Source organism: Tricharina praecox (genome assembly GCF_024521635.1).
Source record: "Tricharina praecox strain CBS 144465 chromosome Unknown BZA05scaffold_3, whole genome shotgun sequence".
NCBI lineage: Eukaryota > Fungi > Ascomycota > Pezizomycetes > Pezizales > Pyronemataceae > Tricharina > Tricharina praecox.
In genome coordinates, this window is record NW_026250405.1 from 186,950 (window position 1) to 199,804 (window position 12,855).

General features: G+C 55.5%; 4 protein-coding genes across 4 annotated transcripts; 1 reads left to right on the forward strand and 3 right to left on the reverse strand.

Moving 5' to 3' along the window:
• Positions 1–1,100: 1,100 nt before the first annotated feature.
• On the forward strand, positions 1,101–2,644 carry BZA05DRAFT_160534 (uncharacterized protein). Its single transcript, XM_051479077.1, has 2 exons — positions 1,101–2,087; positions 2,138–2,644. The coding sequence occupies exons 1-2, from the start codon at positions 1,428–1,430 to the stop codon at positions 2,363–2,365; spliced, it is 888 nt and encodes a 295-aa protein (XP_051342814.1). The 5' UTR covers positions 1,101–1,427; the 3' UTR covers positions 2,366–2,644.
• BZA05DRAFT_160539 (NAD-binding protein) lies at positions 2,330–3,578 on the reverse strand. Its single transcript, XM_051479078.1, has 3 exons — positions 2,887–3,578; positions 2,692–2,838; positions 2,330–2,642 (listed from the first exon to the last, which is right to left on the reverse strand). Exons 1-3 carry the CDS (start codon positions 3,554–3,556, stop codon positions 2,509–2,511), a joined length of 951 nt encoding a protein of 316 aa, XP_051342815.1. The 5' UTR covers positions 3,557–3,578; the 3' UTR covers positions 2,330–2,508.
• Positions 3,579–5,405: 1,827 nt separating this feature from the next.
• BZA05DRAFT_471011 (uncharacterized protein) lies at positions 5,406–6,865 on the reverse strand. The gene is made up of 2 exons (XM_051487931.1): positions 6,009–6,865; positions 5,406–5,932 (listed from the first exon to the last, which is right to left on the reverse strand). Exons 1-2 carry the CDS (start codon positions 6,594–6,596, stop codon positions 5,702–5,704), a joined length of 819 nt encoding a protein of 272 aa, XP_051342816.1. The 5' UTR covers positions 6,597–6,865; the 3' UTR covers positions 5,406–5,701.
• A 434-nt stretch (positions 6,866–7,299) lies between these two features.
• Positions 7,300–9,335, reverse strand: BZA05DRAFT_160580 (major facilitator superfamily domain-containing protein). The gene is made up of 5 exons (XM_051479079.1): positions 9,000–9,335; positions 8,823–8,927; positions 8,696–8,748; positions 8,399–8,639; positions 7,300–8,325 (listed from the first exon to the last, which is right to left on the reverse strand). Exons 1-5 carry the CDS (start codon positions 9,203–9,205, stop codon positions 7,365–7,367), a joined length of 1,566 nt encoding a protein of 521 aa, XP_051342817.1. The 5' UTR covers positions 9,206–9,335; the 3' UTR covers positions 7,300–7,364.
• Positions 9,336–12,855: the final 3,520 nt, after the last annotated feature.

A 12,855-nucleotide genomic window follows, 5' to 3' on the forward strand; every position in this document is an offset into this window, starting at 1 on the left:
TGGCCCAAGGGCGTGAATAGGCTGATGCTTGTGCGTCTTTGTCTGGATATGAGTTTGATCGAAGAGTCTCGACGTCGGATAATGCGAAGAAGCAATGTGAAACGGCTATGTATCTCCCTGCAGAAGCGGACAGTTTCTTGAATCTCGGCAGCGCAAGCGTGTGTAGCGAAAGGCTCCCCCAGCTCGTGCAGTTGTCTTCCCTCTATGCATACCCTCGATTCCGAGCCGGACTGCCACCGATTCAGGCTGCAATCATCCCCCTTCGAGCCGGTGAGCTCGAGACTCTTCGACAGCAAGCACGCTTCGGCAGTTCGAGGTTCGGCATAGGTAGTTAACATCGGGCCAACGGAAGCTAAGGAAATCAAACTTGAACCGGAAGATCTGAAGATCGGAGCCCCCGAATGTTCCCCGGATAAATTGTTGGTGCCGGCTCGACTGCCTTAGGTCGTCAGCTATCTCCAACAAGCTTCCTGGCGTTTAGGCCGGTAAAGGTGTCGACCTCCACAGCACGGTTGAACTCTCTCTTGAACACGAGTGCCGGCCAAAGCTGGCAGCCCTATGATCTCAGCTTTTCGATAAGAGTAGAGTCGTCCGTCCGTCTTCACCGTCGTGATTCGAAATTGCTGGCCGGCATACAGTCGCAATTGCTGCCGTACTGAGAATCGACCGTCTCTCGCACGAGCTTTCAGCGTTGGAGGTGGTCTCGCCGGATTGTCCGTCCTGTCCCCACAATGGTGAGGAATATCAAAGTCGAGATGGAGTTGGTATCTCTTGACGTCATTGTCCGTGGTGATGAAGTCGAAACAAAGCTCCGAAGTCAGAAAATAAAAAAAGAAAGAGCGGAAGCAGCAAAGCTTATGTTCTTTCAGCTGGCACCCAAGCCTCGGAATTCGCTTCTCCCCCGCACCCTTGCAATGCTGAACCTAAAAGGCAACTGAACAGCTACTTCGGTACTTCGGGGAAATCGATGCCACTCTACTTTAATTCCAACTAACACGATAGCTACCCGCGACGATGGATGCAGGCTGGCGGGCTTTAGTGAGCGCGCGGATGGCATAGTTAGTTAGCAAAGTATAACTTCTGTCTGATGTGCATGCGTTCTCCATCGTCAGCAGCATCGACTTCTGCCTGGCGCAACTGATGTAACATAACGCTCGCAGTCCTAAGCCTGCTTACTCTGGAGGCGAGGTCGGCCGGTCGATCGGTCGCTTGGTCGGCCAGCCAACCACCACCATCCACAACCATGCAGCGTCCGTAGGTAGATACCCACATCACCAGCAGCACCATCACCCATTCGCCATCCCCAGCCTCAACCCTCCACCCGCACACGCAACCACCACCACCACCACCAGCAGCGTTCACCACCACCACCACCACCACCACCACCACCACCACCACCGCCGGGCCCACGAAACTCACTCAGAACGATGACGACGCACCACAGCCCCAGCCTGGGCAAACGTATCGGACAATTCGCGATCGACCTGTCGGTCGCGATTCTGTGCTGCCCATGCATAGCGTGCGTCTTGATCCTGCGGACGGGGCGGTCGCGGGGGGTGCGGGCGACGACACACCACGTCCTTTTGACCGCGTCCGCGCCCCCGCCAGCGTACATCTCGATCCCCGACCCGTCGAACGAAAACTCCGTCGTCGTCGACAAGCTCATGGACCACCTCATGCACGAGGGGAACCGGGTGTTCCATCTGCGCCCCGACACAGGCGTCCTGGAGTCTGGGAATCTCGCCGCCGCACATTCCGGCTTCGAGGTCGTCGGGAAACCAACGTTGGTTGCGACCCTGCCGAGGGAGAAGTGGCGCCCGCTGCTGGCGCAGTTCATGAGTGCGAGAGATCAGATTACGGAGAACAGTGGGGGCGCGTGGAAGGGGAAGGAGAAGAAGAGTAGGTGGGCGAAGAGGGAGAAGAGCTGGGTTGACAGGTGCTGCGAAGTGCTGAAGGAGTGGGGCGAGCAGAAGGGGAGTGTCGAGGATGGCGGGTGGTTCGAGGTTTGGAGTGCCGATGTCACCACGCCTCAGGTGGCTGCGGTGGTGGATCAGAAAATCGCCGGCGCGGGAGTTGACGTTCAGTTTGTGAGTGGCCTTTTATACAGTTTTATCGGTTTCCCGCTAACTGGTGGCAGGCGCACGATATGAAATACATGTGGGCATCACGGGCCGTCGCACGCGATCAGGCGTTGATCTGGTTCACGACCACAACTCCGGTACAGGATCTGTTTGAGGGCTCGTGGCAGGACGACTTCGTGCACGGCCAGGCTGATGGCATTCACGTGGACGTCAGTGGGTGGTTCAGGCTCGTCGGTCCGCGGATGTCGACTGATAGTGGACGTGCCGATGACATAATCATATAGCTCTCTCCCTCTCTCTCTGTCTCTCTCTCTCTCTCTTTTCTCACTTCTGGTTTGATATGATATGTTTGCGTTGGTGCGCTGGTACGATCGATGGATTGTTTGTTTACATAACGAAATGGCTCTCTAAACTAAAGAATCAAAAGTCATGGTTTAATCGCATAGATCTGGTACGCCCCCACATACTCGTTCAGATCGAGCTTCTCGAGCCTCTCGCGGTACGCACTGCCCGTGGCCCCCTGGGTTTCGGCCGTGTCTCTAACATCAGCTCCGCAGCAACCTTACCGCCGTCAATATCGCAAACCAACACAGACGAAGGGGAAACTTACCATTCTCCTTCAACTCCGGCTTCGGCTTCGGCTTCGGCTTCGCCGCACAGCACGCCGCCCCAGCATCCGCAACATCAACCGCATCTTGCGAGAGAATCCCCTCCTTGTAGACGTTCAAGTCACTCTTCGTATCGACAAACACCACATCTGTGCGCCTTCATTAGTCTCCCACCTCCCTCGCGGCATCGCACGCACCTTTAAACCCCACCCCCCTCAACCACGCCTCATACTCGTCGACCCTACTCGCGCCCGCCACGCATCCAACCAGCAGTGCCGCATCGCTCCTGACCATCTCAGGCAACTCCCCCCTCGCCAGCAAATCCGACACCGCCAGCCGTCCTCCACTCTTCAGCAACCTCCAGCACTCCTCAAACACCTTCTTTTTCTCCTCCTGCGGCACAAGATTAATAACACAATTACTAACCACCACATCCGCGCACCCACTATCCAGGGGCACAGCCGTCACCCTCGCCAGAACAAACTCGACATTCCCGTACCCCCCCTTTTCCGCATTTCTGCGTGCAAGCGTAACCATGGCGGGCGTCATATCCACACCTATAGCGCGGCCCGTGGCGCCAACAAACGGCGATGCGAGGAATACGTCCAGCCCCCCGCCGGAACCGAGGTCCACGATCGTCTCGCCAGGCTGCAGGTGCGCGAGTGCTAGGGGGTTACCACAGGATACGCCGAGGTTTGAGGTACCCGGGAGAGTGGAAAGGGAGAGGGCGGTGTAGCCGAAGCTACGAGCTACGAGGTCGTTGGTGCGGGAGGTGGAGGGAGATTGCTGCGAGATGTGTGAAGTGTAGGCGCTTGAGATGAGCGCGTATGTGCCATCGGAAGTGGAGGGGGTGGGGCGGGTGGACATCGTGCGGTTTGCGGGGGGCGGGGGTTGTGGCGTGGATTTCGGGGGCTGCTAGGAACTACCGGTATATATGGAGCTCGAGGACACTTCTTTGTACGGTACCTATATTATACCAGAGCTGGGTGTGTCACTGCGACGCTGCTATTGGTCCGAGTATGCATATTATCATATCATACATGCAGAAGTACTGTACATACATCCTGACTCAAACGCCTTGCTTTCAAATTGCAAAATTGCAATGGAGCTCGAAGCGATATCATAAGCTTTTGGATCTAGTCTCCAGGCAAACATGCGCTTTTGCAATCAGCATCTGGAGGCTACAGGGCGATACATAATAGGTTTTTTCTTCGGCTGGTTGAGAACTTGAGATCTGCACGCAATGTAGCAGGGGGAGCGAGTGATTATACATGCTGCTTGCAACACCGTCGAGTATCACCACGTAACGTACCAAACGAAAAGAAAACCGATGACGGAGAAGCTCCATACTTCCTATTGCTACTCATACAAAGCTGGTCCGCAATCACGCTCCTCTGTGCCTTAAAAATGACTGCTTTAACTTTTGCGCCGCTGTCGGGGTGGGTAGAGTAGAATCCGCCCACCTGGGTCTAGCGGACACAATTCACGCCTGTTCTCGTGGGGGAGCGGTGTATTGCAAGGTTTTTTCTGTTTTCTGGTTCTGGTTTGGAGGTTTGGGAGGTTTGGGGAGATTTGGGGAGATCGTCTGGGACATGGAGCAGTGACTAGTGAGTGAGTGAGTGAGCGAGTGAGTGAGTGAGTGAGTGAGTTTGCCTTTCTTTGCTGCTCCTTGGGTTTCTTTTGCCTATCGTTTGGAATTACAGTACATATAAATGGATACCTGCCTCATCACAACACATTAATCAATTGATGGATGTTCTACAAGTTGGATGCACGAGAAGAACCGACGCCGGAGAAGTATGTACAAGAGAACGTTTGCATTGGCAGCCATCGTGTTCTTCAAGGACTTTACCAGGACAGGACAGCAAAGCAGAGATTCGTAGCCGTCTCGAATTGTTAGAGTATCCACCCATCCCCGAATCACTTCCGTACGTGCTTGGGATGCTTACACAGCAGATTCTACTCGCACTCGCCAACGCGACGAGTGACACGTAATGAAGGAGATGTGTGATGTTCCGCTACACTGCATAGCGTCATGGCCAGCGCCGATTCGGGAGAAGTCTCGGAGTTTGGACTCTGTTTGTTCTGCTGGCCAGACTCTCCCAGCCGGTCAATCACGGCCGGACGATCACGGCGACGACGGCGAAGACGGCAGAATGCATAGCAGCTGCGTCAAAGCCGAGGGCTCGGCCATGATTCATGATTCATGAGGTATGTACATACGAAACAGAAAACAGAAAACGGGAAGGAAATGGCAAGGCAAGTAAGGCAAGTATCACCCTTCCCAGCCGTGTGTGAGACAGTGAGTGACACACCCGAGCTTCGAAGCTGTGTTCCGAAGCTGGGTTCCGGAGCTGTATTCCGAAGCTGTATTCCGAAGCAGTATTCCGAAGCGGTACCTACCGGTGTTATCGCTCCCGCCGCTGCCGAACGGCTGAAAGGATGATACTGCATTCTGCCCTGCTCCCGGGCTTCCGCTCTACCTGCCAGGCCAGATTGTACATACATCTCGTCCGTCCATTCGTTGGCCCCGACTCCCCTGGGCGGAGATATTCCCGAATTACACGGACATAAGTTGTCACCCATTATCGACTTTTCGGATTGGGGTCGGCAAGTGAATTGTCCTCCGAAACGCTAGAGTAGTTATCTCTCGCTTTGCTTGTGAGGAAGTGGGTCGCTGCTAATGAGTCTCTCGTCCGAACGGCGGACAGATAGGACAGGATATAGTTCAGAATATGTATTATGCCATGATCTAGGTAGTTCGGCCAAAGGCTCCACGATGAAACAAACAAATCGCCGCCAATAAAGCATGATGAAAACAATACGGAAGGATATGTGACAGATTCGCGATACTGCACTGTCGTGCAGATCAGTATGATAGGAGGAAAACACGAACCCAGCACCTGCTCCAAATTTCAATAAAGATTTGGTGAGGAAAACCCGCCGAAAGCAAAAGCGCACATCACACTCCCCCCTCCACATTCCAGCTTACCCTCGACATAGCTCTCCGTATTAATCCCCCACGCAACACCCACTATCCTCGGACCTTCTCCTATCTCCCATATGCTCGAACCAGGCGTCATCGCCCTCATCCCTGGTGACAGACGGGCCCCCTCGCTGCACAAAGTCGACCTCCCAGTCGCCGTGGAAAACATCGTCCGTGTGCCGCTCCACATCCGGCCCGTCCATCGACGTAAACGGCGACTCCCGTATCGTCCAGCGAAACTGGAGCGTGCCTTCTTCCTACATTCCATACGCTGTTAGTGTGCGGGGTGTGGAGCGGGGGTGGGGGGTGGGGGGTGGGGGAGAGGGGGAGTACGGTTATGACAGTCTTATTCCCGAAGGTGGTACCGCACAGCTGGCGAATATCGACATTGAGAGTGGCATGCCAGACCTCGAACGCCTCATTATCCTCCGCATCCCCAGCATCCCCACCAGCTCCAGCACCCCCAACCTGCGGCCACCTCCCCAGCTCCCCCACCACAGCCGCATCCCACCCGCGCCAGCTCCCCCAGCTCCCCCAGCTCCCCCACGGCCTACCTCTGATCCTCCGCCGGGCGTCCTTCATGAACTGCAGCAGCGGGCGGAACGCGTGCCCTTGCAGCACCGCTACCCGCTCTATCGCCACTACCCGCTCCATCCTCGCGAGCGCAGCGAGCATATCGGGCGCAGCGAGCTCGGCGAGCATGGGCACAGCCCCGAGCGCGCAACTTTCCAGCCCGCGCCTTGTGGCGAGGAACAAGCGGTTCGACGCGCAGAACAGTGGGTTGTGCGCGCCCGACTGTGGGTGCAACGGGGATGAGGCCAGAAGGATCTGCCGTGGTGAGGAGGGGACGAGGATTATTACCGCTGTTGGGGTTGATGTTGGGGAAGAGTGGCGGAGGCGGTGGAGGCGGCGGATGCGCATCGTGGTGGAGTGGGGAGTGGGGAGGGAGGCATTGAGGTGGTGGGATGGGGTTGGTGATGTACGAACGGTGGTGGGCCTACGTTCGTGTAACCGTCGCCTGTAGGCAGCCGGGGTGAGATACGCACGGCGATTGGCGATTGGGCCCCGGGATAGTGAGGCGTGGCCTGTGGCCTGTGGGGGTTGGTGCAGATATGTAGTTATCCCGGGGGCTTGGGCAATTGCAGGGCTGAATGCTCGCTCTCGATGTTGTGCATGGTGACAGCTAACAGACACATGCTCTACATACAGAGTTGGATACGGATAATGGCGATCTCATGTCGGCCCCGCCCCACGCCTTGTCTCTCGGCCAAGAGACATGTTGGGTTAGGTATTAAAGCGAAGGCACCCCCGCCCCGCAGCTCAATCGCTCGCCGTTTCGAATCCCCTGGGTTTCCAATGTCCATACCGACTCCGACCATTTTCGAACAAATATCACTCGACCTGCCAATTTGGATCCTGAAGGATGCCTGAATCTCACCAGTTTTTGCCATACGGTCACGGGTACACATCACATCACATCACATCACATCACGGAGCTCTCCCGGTCCGGTTCATTCAACAAGATCATTCATATCGTGACAATCTCATTATCCTCGTAGGTATCGCGCTGAACATGCATGGATCCGATATAGCAGGAAGAAAAAGAAAAAAAAGACAGATAACCACCCAGCCAGCCGTTCGTTACACGCGCAACCCATCCATCCATCCATCCATCCATCCACCAACCGTCTACTCGATATACCTAAACTCTGGATGGCGATAGCCGAGTTTCCTAGCCTCGACCTCGGACATCCCCTGGATCCTCTGGTCACGATCGCCGCGCGCGCGCTTGTTGTTCTCCCAGCGACAGTAGAACACGCCAACGAGTGCGATGAGTGCCGCGCACGCTTGCGCACCAAGGTTCATGCTGTGTCCTGTGATGTAGTTTGGCGCATCCGACGGGATGTAGGTCCATGTCGCCAGGATCGCGCCGAATGTGCCGATGGATACGATGTAGGCGCTGGAGACGGCGCGGATCGTGGGGCCGGCGGCGTCTGTGCAATTGGTTAGCTGTGTGGGAGAGAGGGAGCAGGGAAAAGGGGGGATAGTACTGTTGATTCCCCAGGAGAGGAAGATGGGGCCGAGCGGATAGCAGCCCAGCGCGCAGAAGAAGACGGCCATGTATTTAACGCCCGCCTTATCGGTGGAGATGAGGATTGCGTAGCCGACGATGGCACAGATGGAGTGGCCTATTGCGAAGATGCCGCGCTTCTTGTAGCGGTCGCTGAGCCACGAGACGAAGATGGACCAAGCGGCGGCAAGGACATAGGGAGGCACGGTGAGCAGCTGGGCCTTGGTCGAGGTCCACCCAAGTGCCTTGAGAATGGTCGGCATGAACAGAGCGAGCGATTGCACCGATACGTTGTTGAAGAAGAAGCCGAGCGCGCAGAGGAGGTTGTTGATGTTGAAGATTCCGCGCTTGACGTGGACCATCTGCGTCTTCTCCGCAGCGTTCTCGCGGGAATCGCGGTGCAGCCGCTCCATCGCGATGTACTTTTGCCGGGGTGTCAGGAAGTTGCACGTCTCGGGCGATGTGTACATGTAGAAGTAGCAGACGACGGCGATCGCCATGGTGGCGAGTCCTTCGAAGAAGAAGATGTTACGCCACGAGTGGATGGGAGTGGAGCTGATTCCCCACTGTGGGATTCGACTGTATCGTACGTAGTTAGTACATACCCTCATGGGGGAGCTCTTGAAGGCTCTGTTTTTGATTTGATACTCACGCTAAACCCGTAGCCAGCAGACCTCCGAAGGCACCGGACATGGAACTGGCCGAGATGAAGATTCCAATGCGGAACATCAATTCTCCACGGCGGTAGAAGTTGCTGAGGAAGAAGGCGATGCCGGGCATCGTGCCTCCCTCGAACAGCCCGAGGAATGCACGGGCAATGTAAAGATGCGTGTGCGTCTGGACGAAAGAGGTGCATAGCGAGCAGAATCCGAAGGCAAACACAAGGAAAGGGACTTTTCCGAGAGTTAGCTTTTGCTGATGGCGGGGGAATGCTGCCGGGGGTGCCTACTGAAGACCTTTGCTCCAACCCATTTCAAGAGGATATTGCTTGGCACTTCGACACTGTGGATGTCAGAAACCAGGAGTGGGGGGAGGTGGGGGCAGTTCTTGTGGGTCAGCTGCCGGATGAGACATACAGGAGGTATGGAATGTAGAAGATGGTCAAAGCCCAGTTGAAACGGAAACCCGTGAGCCACAGGTCTTCCTGCATTCCCTGGATGCGAGCATTCCCGACATTTGCTCTGCAACGGTGTTAGTGGCAACACTCTTCCACTATACGCACTAGCCTTGCAAGCCGGAGGAAAGGAACGCACCTGTCGAGGAAACATAGCAAGTACAGAACGGTGACGAGCGGCACAATGTACCAGTCCATCCTATTCCTCAGGGTTTTCTCCTCCTCATCCGTCCATTCATTATCGATGCCGCCGGGTCCACCGGACGAGGTAGGGGTGTTTTGGCCTGGGAGGGTCTTTTCGAGCTCCGAAGCAGTGGCTTTCTCGTGATCGGTGACGGACGACATTCTGGCCTAACTATGGGTTGATGTCGAGTATGTAACTGGAGTCGAGTCTTGTCCAAGGTTCCAACCGCGGTCCACACAGAAGGCGATAAGGACACAGAGGGAGGGCAGTGTTCAAACCCGTTGAAGGGGGGGACGGCGGGGATCTTTAACTGCGAAGCATTTTTGAATTCACTCGGTGGTGCAGGGGCAATATCAAGCACTACTGCCCCAGACGCTAGCGTCTGCGATTGGGGAGGCATGTAGCTACTCTGCGGCCCATGCTAGCAAGCCGCCATCACGCATCGCCGAGTATGGGGTAAAAGCCAGAGTGCAACACAGCACCGAAGAGCGAAGAGCGCAGCGCGAAGCAAGCAAGCCAACCGCCAACCGCCAGGGATTGGCGACGGCGGACGGTGGATATTCTCCACCACTGAGCAGACGGGTTTCCAGCCCATCCTTGTCTGCGACACGGTTATTCGCAAGCAGCGGCGTCGACTTTCGGCATGTGGGTACGTCGGTTTTTTCGGCGGTGGGAGGCAGTTGCCTGTTTTGCGACCATTCGAACCCCCCCCCCAGTTCGGGCTAGATGCGACGGTCCTCCGCATTCCGCCTAGAGGATCCAGGTATCAGTGGTACATACTGACCTACTCTACTTTATACCCCACATTGCTCGCGACGTCGGTACGCCGAGTAGGAGCCAATCCTTGTCGGAAACATTCAAGTATCGAGTGCAGAAAACGTGGTATGTACACAACGGGCGCTTGTGGGCAGCAGCAGTACGTGCGTGCGGAGGTACATACATGGAGCAGATGCCTTGGGTACGCCCGAGACAGCGATCGTGACATATCGGGCTGTGTTATAGGTGGCGGTGGATGGCTGTGTATGCGGCACTATCTCGAACGACCTATTCCTCACCGTTCTGCCGGGCCCCACATCGTATGCAGTCCGGCATTGGGCTGGCGCGCGTGCACGATCGTATGTATGCACCGGTATTGGTATCGACCCCTTCTCGCCGGCCTCGTGATCTCGTGATCCCAGCTCACCCCGTCGAGGTCGGAGGAATGAAGATGGAGCTTCACTCCCGAGCTGACCAACATACGTCCTGTAACCTGCTGCGGGAGTGGACGCATCACCGCAGCGCTCCAGCATCGAGATCCAGCAGCGGCAACGAGCGTCATGCAGCCGCGCAAGGGAAGCGCACTTCCTTCCACCGCACTTCGCACTTCGCACTTCGCTTCAAGACATGCAAGGCTGCCTGCTGCTGCTGTACGGTATCTGCGGCAGTTGCCCGTGGCGCGAGAGCCCTGGCTTCATATCTCAGACAGCTGGAGTACCAGTACATAACCTCCCGGGCTCTATTGGCCATTCGCTCAACCAAGCCATCAGCCCCATCACCATTGGTTTCCTAATCTTCCCCACGGGGTCCGAATCCCGGGGAAGCCTGTCTTACTGTGGCGGCACCATCCCCGCAGTATTAAAAAACTGCGGGGTGTAGTGGGGGGTGGGGTGGGGGGAGGTTTAGTTTGCGCGGCACAGATATATATCTAAGCCCACTTCTTCACTGGCCCCCTTGGGCCCTAGCTTCGGTACCGCAATCTTGGTGGTGGTGATGCAGATGGCAGATGCGCACGTCAAAGCTGTGGTTGTGTGGTGGTTGTGTGGTCGTGTTACACCGCGGTAAGTTTCGGCCCGGGGTCCATAACCACCGTAACCGGGGGGTGGGAGAGGTGTGTGCTACTGTAATACCTAGACCCTGGATGGTTTTTGTTTCTTCGTTGTAACTTGTAAGAACTTCGCGTAAGCTTAGGTACCGTACATACCTGTATCTGGACTTATGTATTCAGGTATCCTGTTGACGGTAAATAGACGTTCGGTCTGGTAACCCACCGCCTAACCCGTGACCACTGGCAACGACGCCTGGCCTGGCCTGGCTAAGTCATTCGGCTGCGCTTGCCTATCTTGGTACTGCCGAGTGATGGGCGGTGATATGGAATGAGTGGGAAACGGTGAGGGAGGAGTTGGTCGAAGGATCTGGCTATATATCATAGGATACGTTCGAAATCTACACCCGCTTACAGAGATCGCTGTGGTGGATAGTAACTATGGGTATGTACGAGCCTGAAGTTCTAGTATCCTACAATCACAATCCCTTCAACCATCTCCAACGTTTCCGCTTGATGCATGATCTGCGCTTAGGGAGAGCAATGGGGGACTAGATCCTTTCCTTCGATCACGAGGCCACTACGGGGGAATATTTGCCCTTTCCCTTGCCCTTTGCCCTTTCACCACAGGCTACCAACGATCGCCCGGCAACCGAGAAAGCCTGAAGCCCCTCTGACCAGCAAGAGTACACCTCCTCCTCCTAATGTACACAGTTCACACTCGCCTCCCTCCCGCACCTCGTATGCATGTAGTAGCAGTAGCGTCGGTGCTAGAGTTTACACCAATCCACTGGTCGAGACGGTCAGACAAGACTTGAATGCTCGTGTGGGGTACAGGTATACCGGTACATATCATCATATCCCGTTTTCTTCTTTCTTCGTTATGCTTCACCAAGGATGGATTGATGGATTGAGGATTGATCACCTACCTAGCATCTAGCATCTAGCATCTAGTATCTAGCATCTAGCAGCTAGCAGCCAGCTTTGTAGCATTGGGTCAAGATCTCCAGAGTCCAGACGGCAGACGTACCGTACCTACTACCTAGCTGGCCTGGGGGCGGGAGAGCTGAGGTGAGGGTGTGGAATAAGATTTCTCCGCCACCCCAGGTCACCAGGGGGTCCGGCAGTAGGCGTGCCATATTACGAGTACATATTACGAGTACATAGATACGTAGATACATAGATTCATACCGGTAAAGTTGGTAGATACTAGAGAGATTCAAGAGTTCAAGAATGCTGGGTTGGGTTGGGTTGAGTTGGCAGGTTGGCAGGCTAGCAGATACTTACTACCCCACATTTCGCAGTGTTCTTACTCCTCCTCCTCGGACTCAGAAAATGTGATTGGTCTCAGGAGCTTCCAGCATTCTCTGCGGTGGCGACGTAGAAAAGTGCAACAAAACCACTTCTGGAATGGTCGGAATGGTGTGATTTGTGTGATTGGTCGTCGGCGAGTGCGTACTCATATCATGTATGATGTACTTACCTACATGGAATCTGGATTTTCCCCGGCTGGAAGGCCGGTGATACTACCTACCCACCTACCTACATCCTACCTGGTATGCTTGAAAAGCGTACTTACGTATGCGGCCGCAGGTCCACAGGCCCACAGCACTCCTGGTCTTTACCGAATCGGACTGGACGTGTGTAGGTACATAGCCTGTAGGTGATCTAATCTTCAGCTAGCCAGCATGGCGGTGGATGGCGGTGGATGGCGGTGGATGAACGATGGGCCTGTGCTGTGCTGTGCAATGATCGTTATCGCCGCACTGTCCTTGTCTGTCCTTGTCTGTCCTGGACTCCTGCACTCCTGGTGGGCCCGTCGGGGCCGTAACTGGTTTCGGACTCCGGAGGAGAGGCTGGGTTTGAGCGACTGCAGGCGGTAAGAAGACTGTGGGATCTTTCCGTGCTGCAGACGAGCTCCGTGATTGTGTCTGCTGGGTTAGCGGTGAGAGAGATGGATGGATGGATGGTTGGTTGGTTGATGGTTGTCGGCGGTTACTGTTCGCATCC